The following is a 20,727-nucleotide window of genomic DNA, read 5'->3' on the forward strand; positions in this document are numbered from 1 at the left end:
TGGCTCGGAAAAATCTTAAACAAGCCAAAGAATATGCAGAACTGTTGTTTTACTATTTCCACCCCCAACCCTGCTCCTTTCCTTGAGGACTTGCCTGCAACATTTTGCCAAGTAATTTCTTTTTTACACACACACACACACACACACACACAGACGAGACACACAAAGTGTGTTTTGGCATTGTCTGGCAAACTTCGTGCTGATTACAAGCTTTCATTGTAACCACTAGCCTTTTCATTTCTGATATGCACAACAAAACAAATCTAATAATAGGAATTAAATGACAGCACAGAACAGAAAGCTCAGCGTCACTGAAGAAAACAACAGTTACAAGAACCCACAAAGAGAGACATAGGGCATGCCATCTCATGTGAAAACAAAACATAAAAACAAACACATTCCATCAGCATAGCTTTGGACACAATCTCACTGTGGCTGGAGGAGGAGAAAAATCACAGTTTTTTACATTGTTGAGGAGAACTTGAATTGCTGTTCTTCTGAAGACATCTGAAATTTGCTGTATCTCTGCATACTTTCACCATCAGCAAAAAAAATAAAAATGGGGGAAAATTTCCCCATACTCCTTCAATCTCAGCGTCATTAACATGTTTTTTATAGCACAGATAAGTTAGAAAAACCAACTGGCTTAGCATGATCAGCCACAGTTATGATCAGATGTGGTAAAATCTTACAAACAGATCACTGTACTGCCAAAGCCAAGCCTAGTCATGTCTGAAGAAGAACAGGCCAAAGCTTTCTTAAACCATATAATGATTGTCAAAGCACACCAGCAGGCATCGAAGACTAAGCACTATTCTGTCTAATCTTTTTTTGACAGACTAAAAAAAAAAAATCTAAAAAAGGAGGACATCTGTTGTAGCCCTTACCCCCAAAGATCGTGGATAACTAGGTTTTAAAGCCAGTAAGGACCAAGATGATAACCTTACCTACTGAGTAGTACTAGCCAAGGATCATAATCCAGAAATTCCCACATTAAGCTGAACGTGTGCGAACACTGAAGTAGTGATGTTGCATCATGTGAATAGCTACTGAAGATAAAATGTGTTTGTAATCATAGGGAAGAAAAAGATTGTTAGCGTCTGTACAGAGATAAAGTAATAGTGAAAGTTAGGAAAACGGATGATCATAAGGGCACAAGCTCCGTACTACTTTGTATTTTGTCTAGCACATTGCTTTTGCTCTCGACTGGCTGTTAGATGTTACTGTAATAGACAAGATTAATACTAATATACTTTTAAATATTTGCATGATTTGGCTCTTGAGTATCTCTCAGCCTTACTGTATTAATTTGTTATTCAAGTCTGAGTGAGCAACACTAAATCTGAAATGTTTAATTTATTACTGATTTCATTGAATCTTGGCTTACTATCTAGCAAGTTTTCACCTCTGATAACTGAAATGCTGACTTCCTTGTTGGCAAATATATACTCCAAATATCTGTTGCTCTTTGTCCATCTCATTACCTCACCACAAACTTGACTTAAGTTAGTCTTCGTTTATAAAACTCTACTGCTGTTATATCTTACCAGCCTGCAATGGTTTGTAATTCATTTGCTTTGATCAGCAGAGGTATTAGCTTTTTTGAAAGTGGAAGTCCTTTTCTGTTCCCTACACTGCTGCTTTTTGGTTCAGCAGAGGTTCCATAAAAGTTCTTGTTCTGTCAGATTATCTTGGGTTACAGCCTTTTCTCTGTTTGGGTTCCAATTTCTTATTGAAGGAAGTGAAAGAACCTTCATATAAAAGTGAAAGATAAAGCTGAGAGCAAAGAGTAATTTCAGCAGGGTCACTTTTGAGAATTACCTTTCAGATCGTCTGTAGACAGTCTCAGTGGCAGTACAGAATATTTACTTTAATGGTATTCCCTTTGATGAGAAATGTTTTTGAATGTCCTGGTAATGAACGATGCGTTTGTCCTCCATGTGATGTACTGCTGTGTACTATACTTGATGCAGCAAATAAATTTCCTCCTTAATCAAATAACGTAGGAGTCAGAAGCTCCCCTGTTAACCGAGAATACCGAGGTCAAAATTGTGGTCATGTTGGAGTGTGTTGTTTACTGGTGCCAAAACTCTCGTTATTCTGGTAATGTTATGAAGAATTCCTTTACATCATCTTCCCATTTGATTTATAATTCCTAGAAGGATTTTATTTTGAACACTGAACTTTTTCCTGTTTCTCCTTAGATGCATCTTGCAAGAGCACTGCTTTCTGCTGTTGCTGGAAAACACACATGCATTTTTTTCCTAGCTCAGTCTTATTTTCATTTCCCCACATTTCTTTGGTGGCTTTCTGTCTGTTAATGTTCTAAAAAGCTTTGATAACTTCTGTAATCTGGCCAAGCAGAAAATTTCTGGAAATAGAAAATGTGTCAAGATTTCAATTTAGGTTAATGTTTAGCAAAAGTAAAAATTGATGCCTTTGGAAAAATGAAAATGTTGTTCCTTATGGGATAAAGAATCTTTTCACTCCAGTTGAACAAACACAGTAGACCTAGAATATATTTCAAAATAAACCCCATTATTACTTAGCAGTATTAGTAATGGGGCAATATTCAGGTGCCTGGTTTGAGGTAAGCATCCAAATGTGAGGTTGCTTGTTATAATTATCCATATTTATCCATTTTGGATGCAGCAAGGAAGGGGACATAGGAAAAGACATTCTTATGTCTCCATGCTTGTTTATTTTGTACGTCTTGTTGAAGAGAGGTTTGGTCCCAGCGTGTCCCTGCGTGAGTCATGTTTCAACTCACTCTACTCAAGTGGTGCTCATGCAGACCTTCTCCATCATAATGTATTCCTAGCGGTCAAACTTGCCACGCTGTTCAGGATGGATTTACTAACAGGTTTTCTTTCCTGTCCTACCTCTTTTCAGAATATGGGCAAGAGCAGGAAAAGGAAGCATCTTTGCGAAACATGAGCCTTTCAACAAACACTTAGTTTGAACTTGAATCTATAATTGATTGTATGTTCATTTTGTTCAAACTAACTGTGAGGCTTTCATATTGTTGATTACCGAGACATATCTTTTTAATATCTCTTTCTGCTTTCTATAGATTTTTCATTTGTAAACAAATAAATAATGTAAAATGTATTTATTATGAGAAACAGGAACAGTATATTGTTTTGTCACTAAAAGGATGTAAGACCTTTGTTGGAACAAAACAGCCTAACAGGCACTGAATGATGCATTTTAATTTTGTCATCTAATTAAAGTTGTACTTATTTTTCAATTAAATGAGGTATGAGTGCATACATTTATTTTAATTAAATATATGTGTTTCTTTATATTTGAATGAATGTGAACAGTCTTATTTTTAAGTAGATAGGGTACATGTGAGCATGCAAATAATTTCTGTGTTTGCACAATGTGCATCATTGCTTACAAAAGGAACTGGATCAAGTATTTTAATTTTATTTATAAGAAAATTTCACTGAGTATGCAGGTTCCCATCAATGACAAAGGAACTGGGACAGTGCAAACTTTAACCTATTTCATTTAAAATGTATTTGGTCTGTCAAATGTCTAGCATCAAATTATAAACCAAGTTCTTCTCACCTCATAACTTCTTTAGCTGATTCTTTCTCCATATCTTTTAATCCTTTTAATATCTTTAATAGTGGTAAAGTGATTTAGCAAAGGCTGCATCTGTTTTCTCTTGTTACCTGATAACTTCTTAATGAGTACTAACAGCTTATGTGAGAGCAAGGTCATTAGCTCTAATGGATAGAGGGGACAGCTGATATGGCATGGGAAAGGTTAAAGATTACCAGAGAAGTTTTTGCAAATATACACATAGCACAAAGAAGTAAGTGCCGTAATGGTTTTGCACTGATATTTCTAAGCTAATGGCCTTGGCCACATCTTTGTACACCTATTACTTCTCAGTAGTCCTGCAGTCACAGTCTACTCTTAACGTGTAACGGTAATTCATTTTGCTAGATAAGCATGTTAATTTTTTTGAGCGCGCTATAAATTTATACTTGGTACTTTATCATCCAATTTCGCTAGTTATAATTTTAAAGATATTTTCTAAAGTAGGTTAATTACAATTCTTGGTCTTTTAACTTGCATAGGTATTTTGCCATATAGTACTTCTACACTGATTTCTCTTTTCTGCTCTATAAACTACCAGTGCATTTTATACGATTTTAATTATTGGCCAGAAAACTGCCTTGTCAGTTTTTGTAAAGAAAGCGTGTGTCGAAATGCATTCTTGTGATGGCGTTGGGTCTATTTTAGGCCTATTGCTCAGATATCATTATCTGCTTTATGTTACGTTTTTCAGTCTTCGGAATTTGCCACTGTTAAAATTTGCTTTATTCTCATTTGTTGTATCTGAGTATAAAAAGAAATAATAAGAAACAAATGGCAGGATATTACTAAAGACTTTAAACCCCAAAGACATTCCTATGATAAAGGCATGGCTCGATTTTAAGTGGTAGTATCTCCATTAGCATTAATGGGGTAAGTACATCAGCTGAGGCATCTCAGAGGTTAATCAGGCTTCCTGGCTAGATATTGCCATCAATACAGTGTGGCGCCTAATTCTGTTGGCCCTTCAGAGGTTTTCCTGACAACACACTAACAGACTTTGTGTAAGTCATTTCCTATGAATTATTAAAACAAACGTTTGGCTGCTAATTGATGAACACTAATGTGTTTTCTAATCACTGCAGTTTGAGATTTTAGCACTAAACAAAGCAGTTGCAATTGATTTGTGGCTGCTTCTTGGTTTCAGCCTGTGATCTGTACAGTTTTTTTCCTTTTCAATTTAGCAGGCAGCTTAGCTTGTCTTTTTAGTTAAGAATTGGCTTGTTATAGTGTCATTCCATTCTGATCTCTTTTGCTATTTCTTATTTATATTGCATAATAAATCTGCTCAATTCTTTATAGGCAAATAAGGCACAGTCCTTGACTCAAGGAGAAAGTATTTAAAGTTGTAGTTTGGATTGTGGTTTTTTTTTTTTAAACCTATATCTCTCCTACTGTGTGTACTCTCCCACTTTCTCCAAACAAAATAACATAAAAACAATCTTCAGCATCTTTAGATAATAAAAGCTGGTGCAATGAATATGTTTTCAAACCCATGTCTGGAAAACAGGCGGACTATGGAAAGTCACGTTATTTTTAATGGAATATGCGTGTACTTTTTACAGAGTTATCCCTTCTAGTACCTTGAGGATGGTGGTTTTAGTTTTGCTCAGTTTGAGTTCCTTATTCAGTTTTAATGCTGCAAAAGGCATAATTGCTGAGAAGCAAATGAATGTGTCTGTCATATCTATCAAAGGCCAAATTCCTTGTCTCTTGCACTTGTGCAGAAGACAACTATTTCAGCATTAACCATTAGGGGCTATATGTATTTCTCTGTGTAACACTGCCTTCCACACGCACCCATCTTGGCTTCATCATTTGATTCTTCTAACTGTCCGTGCTCTGTATCTCTTGGAATAAGTCGATAACAAAGTTAAAGAAAGAAAAAACTGTAACATTTAGACAACATTAAAATATTTCTTTTTTCAAGAATGTTTTGGAAGCATTTAATTCCAAAATAAAGGTGAATACTTCAAACTGTTAGGATGCTTAATTTTTTCAAGATATTTCTGTTACATACAGCCTTTTGCAGCTTATATATCACTTATAAAAACATTTGTTTTGTGTGCTTTTGGTGTGCGCAATCTAGTTATATTAATTGTGTTGAGAAAAAATCCAAGATAGATCCACAAAACAGCCCTAAAGATTACTTACTGGTTCTCTTTCTTTTTATAGACGATAAAGACTGGACTTACAATGGTTGGGAAAGTGGTTACGCAGCTGACAGGGACGCTGCCTTCAGGAGCAACTGAAGAAGAAATTTTAGCTCATAGCAACATTCGTCGAAGTCCTCTGGTGCCTGGAATCATCACTATCATTGATACAGAGACAGTTGCAGAAGGGCAGGTAATACCGTTTACACAGAAACAGAATGTGCATTCATTTTCATGAAAATCTCAGGAAAATGTATTTTATGCTTTTGAAAATGAAAAATATGAGATTTTTGCTAGGTCAAAAACTTTTACAGACATACGCAGCTGTGATAAGGTCCTATTTGGGACTGAAATTAAGCCAAAATATATGTTGTTCTTAGAACATATTTATTTGACATTTTGACAACATCAAGTGTGAAGTGTCACATTTTGTCTCTCTAACGCTTGTTCATAATTGACATTGATTTATGCTGATCAGTTGAAATGTATATGTAGTCTGATTATATTTATTAATATATAATGTGGCTGGAAAATGTGATTGTCTAGAAATACGGTGAATTGTTGAATTCATTGAATTACATTGAAAGGGCATTGTTCATATAACGTTAGAGGCCTTTTCCTGCAAAATTAAAATAAAAGAAAAAAAAAAAAGAGGAGATGGAAAAAAGAACGTATATTACTTAACATCTTACAGAGTCAGTTCTTAAGTTTCAAAAAAACGATGAGTGAAGTTGGATATTAAGTATAAAAGCTTATAATTTTACATAAATTTCATAACTAAAATGTAATCAAGCGTGACGCTGTCTTGTGAGGCATATGTACTGTTTTCCTAAAAACATACAGTACAGTGCGTCAGGCATTGTTGAAAAATCCATACCACTATTACACAAACTTTAAATTGGTGTGTTGTACTGTCTTTATGACAGAGAAAGATATCCATGTCTTTTTTGTTTGTTTCTACCAATCATTTCATTTGTAGCTGCCTGGTCCTGGAATCCGTGTTTATGCAGGACTCCTACAGACTTCATTATTCAGTAACTATATTGTAAAATTTTTTTTGCTAATGTTCACATTTATTGAATTTAAAAAAGAAAAAACAATTTCTTTTTTCTTCCGCCCCCATCTTTATGATGTTTATTGCAGGTAAGTTAGTAAGTTATTAATGACAAATGAGTAGTCAAGTTATTTTCTTTACTTACCTGATAGGAAGATAAAATATTTTACTTGAAAACAAACAAACGTATCAAACAAAAAAACAGTATGTAGTTTGAGCTGTGGTTGTTCCTGAGAATTAGTTCAGAAGTACTTAGCCAAGTGACATTACATTGAAAGGGCATTGTTCATATAACGTTAGAGGCCTTTTCCTGCAAAATTAAAATAAAAGAAAAAAAAAAAGAGGAGATGGAAAAAAGAACGTATATTACTTAACATCTTACAGAGTCAGTTCTTAAAATAATCTGTTGACTGTTGGGGTTTGTTTTTGTTTCCTGGAAAAAAAGGTCTTTTGGCTCTTCGTATACTTCCAGAAAAAAAAAAATTTGCTTCATAAATTTCTCATGAAGCCTTGTTTAATGCGGTCGTCATTTCTGATGGTCATTGTCTGTGCTTTGATTCTTCTGCATAGGCCTATGGAAAAAAAATGATATATCTTAGGTTTTTAAATCTTGTTACGTATGATTTAGAGGTTTTATGAACTTGTCCTCTGACCTTAACAATAGTAGGGAGCTATCAAGCCTAAAGGGCACTATGGAAAAGTAGTTGTAAGAACGATAACGCTTGCCTTGTCCAAATACTGCTGCTGTAACATAAATAAGCCATCAGTTCTAGTAAAATAATTTTTGACTTTAATCTCTAGGGAAGGAGGCTCTAAGTTAGCTATCCTAATTGTTTATACGTCTTGCATTCATATTTTTGTGATCTGAAGCTTTAAAATGCTATTAAATTAATAATTTATTTTCAGTGCTGAGACTTACTTTAAGAATTGGCATTGTATTTTTTTTTCCAGGAAAAAAAACAATCTTTCTTTTGCATTGTTAGATTTTCGTGGTACAGAAGACTTTTTAACAATCTTTTCTTACTGAAATGTGCATCTAGCAAAAGGAAAGTTGATTAAAAATAAATACACTTTGTACATGGTCTAAATAAGGACTGTCATTTAACACTGCCCCAGTGAAGAACCTTCTAATGTAAGGAGTGTCGTGTGTGCTCACAATCCCCACTGAGGTCTTCTCCATCACTCCAGCTGTATTTCCATTGCCAGGTGGAAACGTAAGTTTTTGTGCACGCAGCCTCATTTGAATGCGGTAGATTCTGATTTTGGCAGTTGTGTGAATTGCCTTGTCCCAAGGAGCCTGGCAGGGATCCTGTGCTTGTGCGCTGGCAGAAGCAGGCAAGCCTGCAAGAAATGACATGCTAGTTTAGGTGGCATATTGTACTAGCTGGGTAGTCCTGGCTAGTTTTTATAGCATAATTGATTGAAGCAGTTCAGGGAAGCGTTTTAGCAAGTCTGACCTTTAAACGGTGCGAGTAATCTCACTGAACTAAATGTGATTGCTCATATACTTCAACATAAACTCGTAGTTAAGCATCGTGCTGATCTGCAATCTGCATGACTGAGCTACGTTGATTCCTCCTCATTGTATTAATGACTGAAATTATTTTACTCTTTTGTGGCAAATTGGTTTGCTGATAGTAGTCATCCAAAGTACATTATTAGTGATGCTTTGGTTGAAATAAGGAGTGATTGAGCAGATCGCCTAATGCGGAGAGCAGCCTCACCTGTGTTTTAGAGAAGGCAGAGCTATAACAAATGCCTTGTATAGTTTAGTCTCAGTTTTCTTGACGCTGTGTGGCAATGATTTTTCTGAAGTTACTGGTTTATCACCCCAGTTTTCAGCTTCCAGGTGGGAAATAAGAGGTCTAGGTGGGTACACTGCTTCTTCCTACGATGAAGATGCCTGTTTTGGAATATTTCATTTCTGCTGGATGGGGATGGTGCTGGATGGCTATGCCCGTTACAAGCATCGGTCTTCCTAAAGTGGCTGGGAAACCACAAGAATTAGTAACGCCTACCAAGTGTTTTCTGGACTGAATTAACAGTTTGAAAACGTTGCATCCCTTTCATCAGAGATTTGTCTAGCAACTGTGTAAATATGTTTGTGTGTGCATGCATGGTTTTCAGAGGTTGTCAGCCTAATCGTAAATGAGGGGAATTTCAGAAGCAGAAAGGAGTTATTTTCTTATCATCAGTGGATTCCTAATGTAAAAGGAATACCTCACCTCCTACAGGTCAATAAAGATTTCTATCGACCTGCACAGCCTAGCTTAGAATTTGGGTGTTGTAATGAAATAAAACAATTTCGAAGTAATAAAATATATCTTTAAGATAACATACAGTAAAAAAGAGGAAGAAATCCATTTTAAAATGAGAAAGAAAATGGAAAAAGAAAGCAGTAAATCTAAGGCAAGTAAGCATGTCCTTTTGAAGGAGAAATAAGCACTTCTTTCAGTGAGGGAGCAGGGGTGTTTTTTATTTTTTTAATATATATTTTTATATATTTTTATATATATATTTAAACGCTTATATTTATAAATATATATATATATATAAACGCTTGCAAAGTAATGATGCGTGTGCTTGTCCATTTACTTTGAGCATAGCAACACAGTTTTTAAAGATGGAGTGAGCTGGTCCATGGATGTGTACGAACATACAGATTTATCTCCCAGTGGACGATTAAGGAACATTAAGGACATAAGCCAGAAGGACTAACTACAGCTTTAAGTTTTCCCTAATTTTTTTTATTACATCTGCCATTTCAACAATATCCAATATAATGAATGCGAGATGGAACTCAATGCATTTCATGAAATGTACTGTGCTACCATGGCAGAGGTTGAAAGGCTAGCTTACCACTGAAAAATATACAATTAAAGACCAAAGAAATCTTCTAATGTAATCTTGCAGGATTAAATCTGTAGGCAAAATATGTTTAATAAACCTTATGAATGTAGATATTGTAGTGAAATCTCATACCCAGCAGTTGTTTATATGATAGCTCCTACTTACAAAATTGGTGGTACTTTAAGAAAATTTGAATTATGAAGTAATTAAATAAATGCAAAGGAATGCAGAATTATTGAAGTTGGCTGTCATGATATATTTGTAAAGGGAGTAAAAATAATTATCGAGATGTCCAAGTAACTTTGTGGTAAGCCAAAATATGTTAACAAGGTTGTGTGCTTGTTTAAACTTCCTTCTAATGAAGTGTTAGCAAACTTTTCAGTTAGATGTAATGACTATTTATTTGAATCTGTTAATTAGTTGAAATGGAGAAAACTAAAGCTGTACAGATGTCCTCTTTTTCAGTAATTGGAATTAAATGTGCAAGACTTTAGTGACTTGAGTTTTAAAGAAAAATTATTTTCTTTCGACCTTTGTTTCTGTATTCTTAATTAATTCATCAACTAGGCCACCCACATGTAGTCTGCAATAATGACCTTTCTCAAAAGTCACCAGTTTTGTGACTGAATGTAAATCTGTTAAACATCTAACATTTAGTTGACAGAGAAATATGTGGTCATTTAAAAATACAAAACTTGATTCTTAATGTTTTTGATAGAGCGATGTGATTGATGAGATATCATTGTGTTGCTTTCACAGATCATCCAAAACACATGAAAATATGTGAGGAAATATTTTTAAAATAATTTATAAGAATAAGATAACATGCTGATCTTTTTATGTTTTAAAATGTGATTGGTGCTTTTTTCTGTTCCCTATTAACTTTTTATTGCATTAAAGAGGAATTTTCAGAAAAAACTGCAGACTGCTGCAGTTTCAAAAGTTCATTTTCATTTGGTAAGGAGTTGATAACAATTGAACCAAATAAAGATGCTTATCACGAGCAAGAATTGTTGTGAAACTTCAGTCCAAAGCAAAAAGAAGCTAAAAGAATAAAGCGTATTCAATAATAAAACTTTAACTAGATACGTAATTCCACTGGTCATTAACACCAGTGCTTTTATTTATAATAACAGCTTTCACAAAGGCTAATTTGATGTTCTAATGCTCATATATTTGGCATCAATTTTCTTCACTTTTTATATCTACGTGTATTACAGAAGAATTCTTTTTATATATAAATATAAAAAGAGCAACAGGATTCCCTCAGAGCATAATACTGTCTGCCTTACTTTTATTAAAGGAGATCTGTTTTTTGTCAAGAAGACATTTTTGTCTCAGATAAATGGTTCAGGCTGAGCGCAAGGCTGTTTTGAGTTTATGCTGGATTCTATTAAAAGGAGTGCAGTAGTTAATGCCACAGATTTATCACTTTTAGCCCTTTTCCACTGATGTTTGACCTTAGCTATAAGTTGGGGGAGGCTAATTGGGGGGGTTGGTATGGAGGGGGCTGGTTTTTGTGCATACGAACTGGAGTGGACACCGCACTAAGTTCAGCTATTTAAGTCAGTGGAGATCTTAATAAGTATACATGCAAAGATCGCTATGTTATGTAATAATATTCATATTTATAAATATTGCCAAACCTATTTGTTTTTATGATAATGGGATTATTCTTTTTTAATTTTATTAAGAGTAGGACCTGCTTGATTAGATTTGTGTCCATTTTTATTTGTGTTACTTTCATGTTTTATTTAAAAACATGTCTCCACTGGGATAAGTGGTGTAATTTGCCTTTAAAGATTAAAATAATTGAAGTCATAATTACTAGTGGCTTCTGTTCAGCAGTATGGAAAATACAACGAATGAAGAAAAATAAGGCATAGGAGAAAAAAGCTTCGGCTTCAGCTATCTCTTGCCCTGAAAGCAAACATTGTTTTCTGATAGTAAATGTAATGATCCCCTAGGTGTTTTGTCTGTTTCTCTTTTAGAGTAAGATAAAGAGGACTTGATTCATCTTCGATCAACTGCAGTGTTCTGTTGAACCTTAATAGGGCTGCCTTGAGAGAGCTGCAGCAGTGGCTCGGCGTGTCCAGCTGCTGTTGGCTGGGCAGCTTTTTTGAAGGTCATGTTGCAGCTGTCTTGATAAGATACTATTTGGGCATCAGAAACAGGCTGAGTGTGGATTTAGACGGCTACCTCGGTAGAAGACCCTTAGTGCTTGTTTCTTGTTGTTTTTCTTAAACTGGTGTTTCTATTTGTAATGGTGGGGAGCTCTGCAAGGTTGATACTTGAGCATCCTTATGAACCTCAGTGACTATGCAATTATAAGAGTAATGCTAAGGTTTATGAACCTTTTTCAGTGAGAGACTTGGTAGGGTCTTTTACTCTTAATAGTTGAGTAGTTAGAGGCCGCTACCTTGGAGAATGAAGCCTATTTGGGATGAAAAAACTGCAGCCTCGGGATTCCTGTGGGCTTTGTCTGTGTGTTGGGAAGCTGAACGAGCTGCTTCCTTCGAGCTTTTTGACAGCACTTGCATGCGTTATTAGGCAATTTGTACCACTGTTTTGATTTCCAAGAAAAATTTCCAACTCTGCTCTTTTCAGTGGTAAGAAACCATAAACTGGTCGAAAGGAACCGGTTGTACAATGTCAGTATTGATTTAACGTGCCGTTTGTTAGCCTACGGTCACCGTTCTCTCCAGCACCTTTGCAGATAGTGCCTTTGCAAGAAGTGGTTTCTAAAATTTGTGACACCTGTCTGGTGGAGGCCTTGGATACTTCTTCATTACTGTACAACTCCAGTCTTCATCCTTGTCTGCACGAAAACTGTCCTATTTGATCTATCCGAATTTATATAAACCCTGTTGTACTGAGGTAGTTATATCCATTTAAAGATCTCTAATACAGAAGATAATGTATTCCAGTACAAAGCATCTTGTGTTATATCAGCATAATTTTATTTTCCTCAAGTTGTATACAATGGTGAAAATTATACTGCGATTTTAAAGCTATGCAAGCTCTAAGTTGGCATGTGAACCAGGCTTTTGTTTTGTGGCAGGTTTGGAAAGGACATTTCCAAAGAGGCTGCTCTTGGTTGATGGTGTAGTTAAGTCAACTGCTGTAATTCCTTTGATTTTTTTTTTTATTTTTTTTTTTCCCTTCCCTTTGTAGTGTTGGAATTGTAAAAAGTGATGTATGTTTTCGCCAACTCTCCACTGCAAAATGCAGGGGAAGGATATGACAAATCTTGCAGTGCAGCCTGAAGATCTAAATACAAGTTGGTGATTTTAAAAAAAGTACTACTTTTCTTCTCTGTTCCACAAGGATTTATTTTTTCATGTTGATTTTAAAAAGATTGAGAACATTTTTTTTCAACTTCATCTTACCTTGCACAAGCAAGCGCGTTTCCATGCGTGTGTTTCAGAGGCAAGTACTTCCACTCTGTGGCCACAATGGGTAGGGAGGGCCAGACACCGGGTGTCAAGAATGGAGGTGGTGTGGCACCATCACAACCTGAGTTTCAGATTCTACACTATCCAAGGATTTCCAGCTTTTTGAGTAATGAAGGTGTTTTGGATTTTTTTTTTTACTTGGCCAATGCACGAGACTAACATATTTTAGTTTGTGTCTGAAAGCTCTGCATGAGCCAGGCTTGGTGGCAGGCGAGGGTTTTCAGGATCCACGAGCTCACAGTTGCTTTTCTTTCTTTCTTGATTGGATGTTATGCTGATAAGTTCTTCTTCCTTGTATTTCTATCACAAACAATGGACTTGTATAACAGCCAAAATAAGGAGTGGTTTGCTATATCTGAAAATCAGCTTTTTACAGTGAAAAGTGAAGATTTTTAAAAACTCCTTTTAGATTAAACACAAAGGTTGTTTTTCCAGGAAGATAATTTTAAGCAGTGATTGAAAAAAACACTTCAAAGTGTGGAAACAGTTAGCATAGCATACAAATGATAAATTTGGGCTTTATTGTATTCTCAAATTGGTATGTCTGAGGTGTTCCACAATTTTTAATGTTGTGAATTTTTTGCTTTGTATCATATTTCCAGAAGAAAAATATTTAAAGGTCGTCTTACCATCCAGAGTGTTCCTTGGCTGTTGAATAGGGGGTTTATATTGCAGGGATGATAACAGTGGTGCATTTATCACTAGTTTAAAAAAAAAAGCACATGCTGAATTAATCCAGTTTACAGTCGGTAGAAGATGATACATGTGAAATATGCTATACAACTGTTTGTAGCAATGATTTAGATACTGTTGATACCTACACATTTCTAGATTAAATATTTTTGTTTAACAGACTAGAGTTAAAAAGACCCCTTCTATTTCTTTTGTAAAGCTGGTTTATGATGTTAGTTTATCATTATCATGTATCTTTAATTAGAGTGAAATGTTTAGGATAAGACCAAGTTACCTAAATGTGGAAGCTGTGAAAAGATGATGTATAGGAGTTATTTAGTGCAGTTTATATAGGCTGAGAAAAGAACACTGTTTCTTTGAAAAGCTCTTAGGAAGATCTCCAGACCCTTTGGTTAGTGGTTCTGGAATAAGCACGAAATGCTGACAACGGAAAGCAAAACCATAATTGTGCTTATGTGACAGTGCCAAGTAATTTGAACATTTAAAGTAAGTCAGGCGCAGGCCTCTTCATCCATATTACGTGACTTCTTTAAACATTTAAAGATGATTTCTCTTTTTGAAGCATAAAAATATCTTCAAATTATTCTGATATCTGTTAGGAATAGGAAGTATTAAAAACCTTTCAGATTATTTTGGAAGCAGCAGACAAATTATTCTGAACTTGAAATGGGAAATTTTGCACTGTCTTATTAAGAAGGTGGTTTTTGCTTACCACAGAAGCCCTTTTATTAAGTGCTTTTCTGACAGATCTTTCTCATTGTTTTACTTAATTTAGTCTTTAACATGATGTAACCAAGGAGTAAAATACTTTTTCAGCTCTTGCATATGTTCTGTCCACACATCTTTTGGTTCTCTTCTGTAAACTTAAGAATATCTTTTCCTTTTCATACAATTAGACATAGGTAATAGTGTGTCCTGTTGGAGGTGTCTTCACAGTCAGCTTTAGTTTTGACTGGCCCAAATAGATTTATCAACTTCAAATAGCCTTTTGTTTGAAAAAACCAAAAGCTCATCCTTTGTCCCTTTCTCCAGAAGATGTTGCGCAACACAGTCCTTTTTAAGCTCTCAGTCCCTTTCCTCTTAATTTCCCTCTGTTGTGAAAACTCTCTCCTACCTTTGAATTGCTTTTTTGTTCACAAGAAGGTATTTTACGACAGTATGATTTCTTTAAGGGGTTTTGATTGAGAACCTTTGTAATACTGTTACTTAATGTCCATTGAGACAATTTCAAGTTGGAGAAAATCCTTGTTAGCTGCCTGTTTCATAATGCAGCTGCTTTCATACGCACTCCCAGTCCTTAGCACTTCTTGTGGTGTTTGGAAATCCTCCAGTCCATCACCACTTACTAGCAGGATGCAAGCTGCAGTGGTCCCACCTAGGTAGCTGGTGGAAAGCAAAACCACTTTCTTTGACTGGGTTTTTGGTCTCTTTTCCACTCGTTTGTCATGTATACCTCGAATCTTCTCAAAGAAAATACTGATTTATGTAATAGTTAAATATTCCCCTTTGTTTGAAAAACTCTATGCTACCTCTTGTTTTTCTTTCTGTTATGTGATTTTTTTTTTTGTTATTGCTTAGAGAAAATCATATGTTGTTTACAGTTAAAGAACTGTGTGCTCTCTTCAGTGTAATTACACCGATCCTCCTTCCATTAGTCCACTGCACGCTGCTGCTGAGTCTGGTGGAATGAGAGCTCCTGTCCACAGGAGAGCTGAATGAGCAGGAGAGCTCCTGTCACAAATTTAAGAGTAATAGGCCCTCTCGATTATAGACGTATGGCGAGGTCACAACCCTTGCTGCAGCCAACGGCAATGGAAACCTTAAATGTAGCTCCCTGGTGCACTGCATACAGGCTTCTTCTGTAATAAGCTTCTATGCAGCCATTAATACCTCATGTAGCAAAACAGTAATACTCTTCCATTTTGCCTTATTTGAATAGGATAAATAAATAGGGTATAAAGTGCATAATCCTTTCTAGTTAATAGTAGCATTTGTCTAGTTAATAGACATTTGAGCGTTTCTTGTCTTTATCTGAAAAAAATACAGAAGATTGCTTGTGTTTAGTTCACATGCAGTTTTATTTCTAATTCATACCACTGTGTATATCTTACAAAACAATTCCTGTGTCAGTAAGTTGGTGTTTTCTCTTAGGTGGATTTTTATTTCCTAACCTTCCTTTGTCTCTATTAATATTATGCAGGTACTTGTCAGTGAGGACTCTGATAGTGATGGTATTGTGGCCCACTTCCCTGCACATGAAAAGCCTATTTGCTGCATGGCTTTTAATCCTAGTGGTAAGTTATTTTACTGTTTTAATGTGGCAATTGTAGACAAGATGAAGACAGTAAAATGTCATAGGTATGTGTTCCATTGCTTTGGAGGAATTGCAAATACCATTGTGATACGTGCAAATATCTACTCACTGCTACTAGGACTTTTGACCTCCTCTGAGTGTTGAATGTGTCATACACTGCTTAATTTGTCTTGTCTGGAAACTTCAAACTTAAGCAACAGTTATACTATGGTATATGTGAGAAGATGCAGTCTACCATTTCAGATGTAGCAGAAGTACTAAGGAATTCTTTTCTTTCGGGTATCTTGCCAGCCCCAGGTATCCAGATGTTGTGATATGCAGGTATCCAGAGGATCAGCACATGTATTAAATTGTACTCCTCCATAAATATGTAAATAAAATGAGTCATTTCACTGGCACTGTTTTTTAAAGTAACTGACAGTGCCATTCTGTGTTTTGTTGATGAAGAGTTTGCAATTCTACCCTCTCCTTCTGAGTGAAATCAACTATAATCTGAAAATATTTTTAAGAAACTCTTCAGAAGTATCTATTCCTCTCCTTCCTCCTTATAAATGAACAATGACTGTGGGCAGCAGAGATTAGTACAAATCTTGTCTGTTAATAAATCTTATTCATTTGACAATTAACATGCCTATTATTCTACCTATAGGCAGCAAGAAAAAAATGTTTTGTTGATTTCAGTAGTAACCAGTGAAATGGCCAGTGAATCAACAGCTTCCACTTGCCTAAATTAACGGTTTCTGAAATGTAGCAAAAGAAGATCTTGGGGATGAAGCCACATTTCAAAGAATAAAACTAAATGTCTGTCATTTATGTTTTCACTTTTACTGACCAGTTGGTCTTATTCTGACATCCCATCTGTTATGTCAGAAGTCTTTAATAATGATGTGCAGTTCATAGCATTTTCACTGTGAGTTTTTGACATAAAAAACTGTATTCTCATCTGGCTGAATTTTCTTCTGATACTTATGAGAATTTTTTGTGGAACTCCATGCATTTAACTGAGAATCAACTATGCCAATTTGAGAATAGTAATATTTTTCCTTGGTACTGTGGTAGAAAGATAATACCTAGAGTTGAGCAATGCTAATTAAGTGAAATAAATACAGTTGCTTAAATTAGAATGCTTTATAGATATTAATTAAATGCCTCCTTAAGACAGTTTTTATGATTGTATAAATTTAAGGGAAACAGAATGTTTACACCAAAGCAAATTAACTTGTTATTTTTTAAATTGAAGGATATATTTGCATATCATTGGATTACTTGTATTATAATCAAGTTCTTCTGGTTTGCTCAGGTACTAAAATTACAATCCTTTGTATATGATATAGCAGACTGTTACCTTAGATCTAATGGTGCAATAAGATACTTAATGACAAAACTCTTTTTCTAATTGGTGTTACTTTTGATTGCAAATTTTGTGTGTTATGAGATATCTACAGGAGGGATGATTCACAGCAAGGTAATGATTCATACCGCATGTTCTGGGTACAGCAATATCAAAACAGTTGAAAACTATTACCTCAGCTGCCTACAGTATGAAAGCAGCACTTAACACAGGATTCTGTATTCTTTATTTAACATCAAGGCAGAATTTTGTTTGAAGCCAGTGTTGTAAGTAACATCATTTTAATCCATTATATAGTGGTATATTGCCAATCAATCTGATCTCATTACAAAGCAGAACAAAACAAGAGGAGGCTTTTGATACTGGCTTCCTCTATTGGCTGCTTGTAGTGAAAAACCACTTTTGCTCATGATTTCAAGCGGTGTCTGTGATGCTGCACTAGAACATAGCCACTGCAAACTTTCGCTATAAGGGCAAACAGGGAACACTCATCTGTTTCAATGAACTATTTTATTCTCTATGGCTCATCAAATAGCTTAATTTCGTCTTGTCTCATCCCAAGGGCCCATGAGCTCCGCGGGTATTCAGGTCTGTAAAAAATTATAGGATAGTGTTTGAAAAAAATCTAAAACAAAGCCACCCTTGACAGTGGAAACAACTGAAGGTCAATGGATATGGAAGATGGATATATATGATTTTTGTGTAGTAAACCAGTGCCACAGCCACTTTAAGCTGTATTTTAAAGGTATCCGTTGCCAGTAAGATACATTTGGGGGGGTTTCTGCTGTTTATCTTTTCATAGTGAACAAGGAGCTTACTAGTGATAAGTTAATTGTGATAAAATAGCGGTACAGAATTTACAGGTATCACTGTGAGAATAGCTCCTGGGAAGGGGTAATATATTACTTCATTGTAGGATTATCAGAAAACAATCCAATGGGAAGTAAAGAGACTCGCTAATGTCAGCAAATGGCAGTCATATTTTTCCCTAATTTTTCTTTTTGAAACCAAGAAGAAATCCTTTACTGCACTTAGAGGGTCCAAGATATGTTAAATTATTATGGGCCTGATTGAAAGTCTGTTGCAAACACTGGCAGGACTCTTGCTGCTGGGGAGGGTGTCTTTTTTTGTTGGTGTTTTTTTTTTGTTTTGTTTTGCTTTGGTTTTGAGGCTTTGCGGGTTGTTTTTTCCTCCCAGCAAGGTAAATACTCTATGTGGAGCTCTGAGCTGGATTAGTTGGCAAGGAGAGCTTGCTGTACACGCAGCCTTTTACATTAGCTGCATTACAAGGCAAAATCATGAAAGAACAAGTAGGGGTGTCTCTGCATAGCATTTCATTGTGCTGTGTAGACATTTCTATAGTGACTTTTGCTGGCATTAGATCTACCTTTTGTTTAAATTCAAGGGAAATCTATTGATTTTTTTTCTTTTCCGTTTTTGAGGTATTCGAAGAATGAAGAAACTTGGTATACAGTTAGCTTTTTTGTATTAGATCTATGGCTACTCTGAAAATCTGGTTGAATAATAAAATAACAAACTTGAAGTATCATTTCTGAGTATACTTGAGGGCACCATAGTTTTTTGGTTTTTGTTTTTAAATGCTGCCTAGCATGTCCCTGTATACCTCTTCCAGACCCTTATGTTAATAAAAGCTTGCTTCTGAGTCAGTTGATTTTAGCGAGACTGTAAAAGTCTCAGTCTAAGACATATAGCAAATCATGTTTAACATTAGAAAGAAAAAAAAAACATAAAGGAGAAAAACTGCAGTTCCTGGTAGTTTAGGTTTTCTCTGTGTTTTTTCCCTGCGTACATCAAATTTTAGTTTTAAAAAAAAGTTGTGATGGTTTACCATGGGGAGTGGGTTGTTGGGTTTTTCTTGGAGGGGTGGAGGGGAGGGTGGGGGAGGAGAGTGTTTGTACTACAGCTGAAAATTTGTGGCCAGGCATCTCATCTACAAAATCCCTTAGTCCTATGGAATTTCTAAAAGCCGGGGCCCTGCATATATTGTTATTGCCTCTCTGCTTAACATTTTTCATTTTAATAGGTAAGATACGTAGTAGTTCAATAAAAGTGAAAAAGAACTGGTACTCCTTTGCCATTTGTTGCTGATTGAATCTTTGGGAAACAGACATGAAATGCTAACTTGGTCCTTATTTTAGTGGTAAAAATAAAAATTATGATGTGAGCCTCCTTCATCCGTTCTCTTTGCCAGTTGTGTTGTCAGCTTTGGTGACAGTGTTTCTTCTGGCCGGTGGGCACACTTCCTATATAATGTTCTTGTTCTGTTTTTGGAAGTGTGGTTAATAAATCTGATTCCAAGTTTCAAGTTCAGGTGACTTGGCACTGTTACTTGTTTTCTTTTTTCTTTTTTAATTGCTAGAATATGAGTATTTCACGTATCCTTTTCTTCCATAGGAAACGGACACAGTTTTTCTATACACTTTATTATATGTCAAAATCGTGATTTATTTATATAATGCTATATGTGCCAGTGACTTTTGTGACTTACGTGAAGATAAGGTCCCGCTTCTGAAGCACTCGTGTTTTGATTCTTAGACATCCATCCAATATTGAATAAATTAAATAAATGTTGTAGTAATAATTTAGCATTGCCAAGTGCTGTGGAAGAGATGCTGTATATGAACTGGAAAAGGGATCTGATTTTGCAGTATATTTGCTTAATAAGTAATGCATACACATGGTATTTATTTATTTTTTACCACAACCCCTTCCCGTGAAGTGATGCTTGCACCACAGTATGTGGCAAGGATACTGGCATGTAAGAGGAAGGAGCTGTGGGGCCGCGGTGCAGGTGATGACCAGAAATGGGCTCCTGCCAGCAGAATAATTCATGCAGCGTGGAAATGACCAACAAAGTGGATGAATTTTGCAGGGAGCTGTGGCTGATAGACCGTAGACTGGGCGCTGCAGATACGCAGAGCCTTTTGAATGGCAATCACCGAATGGCTTTTGATTATAGCGCTGTTTTGTAGTCGATTGGGAGAGTAATAATATTTCTTCACCCTAATCGAGAAGGATCCATGTCTAAGAAGGAAGTCACATCCCTTAGGCATACAGAAACCTTTGCGAGGGAATTGAGCGGTGTTCTGAGAATATTTAGTTCATATTTGAACACCCATCTGATCGTCTGTGCGAAGCAGCTGCTGCAGACAGACTTAAGAGCACCACGTCCACGCTTTCATTTCTGAACAAAGGAAGGCGGCTTCTAACTTTTAGGAAGACTT

General features: G+C 35.8%; 1 protein-coding gene across 14 annotated transcripts in view; it reads left to right on the plus strand.

Moving 5' to 3' along the window:
- BCAS3 (BCAS3 microtubule associated cell migration factor) overlaps positions 1-20,727 on the plus strand; it is a 373,812-nt gene that overhangs the window by 72,070 nt on the left and 281,015 nt on the right. For all 14 annotated transcript variants that reach the window (XM_075168423.1, XM_075168422.1, XM_075168417.1 and 11 more), the window contains 2 exons: positions 5,788-5,958; positions 16,018-16,111. In XM_075168423.1, coding sequence (XP_075024524.1) covers positions 5,788-5,958; positions 16,018-16,111 — 265 coding nt within the window. The remainder of the gene's footprint in view (positions 1-5,787; positions 5,959-16,017; positions 16,112-20,727) is intronic.

Source organism: Calonectris borealis, chromosome 19 (assembly GCF_964195595.1).
Source record: "Calonectris borealis chromosome 19, bCalBor7.hap1.2, whole genome shotgun sequence".
Classification (NCBI taxonomy): domain Eukaryota; kingdom Metazoa; phylum Chordata; class Aves; order Procellariiformes; family Procellariidae; genus Calonectris; species Calonectris borealis.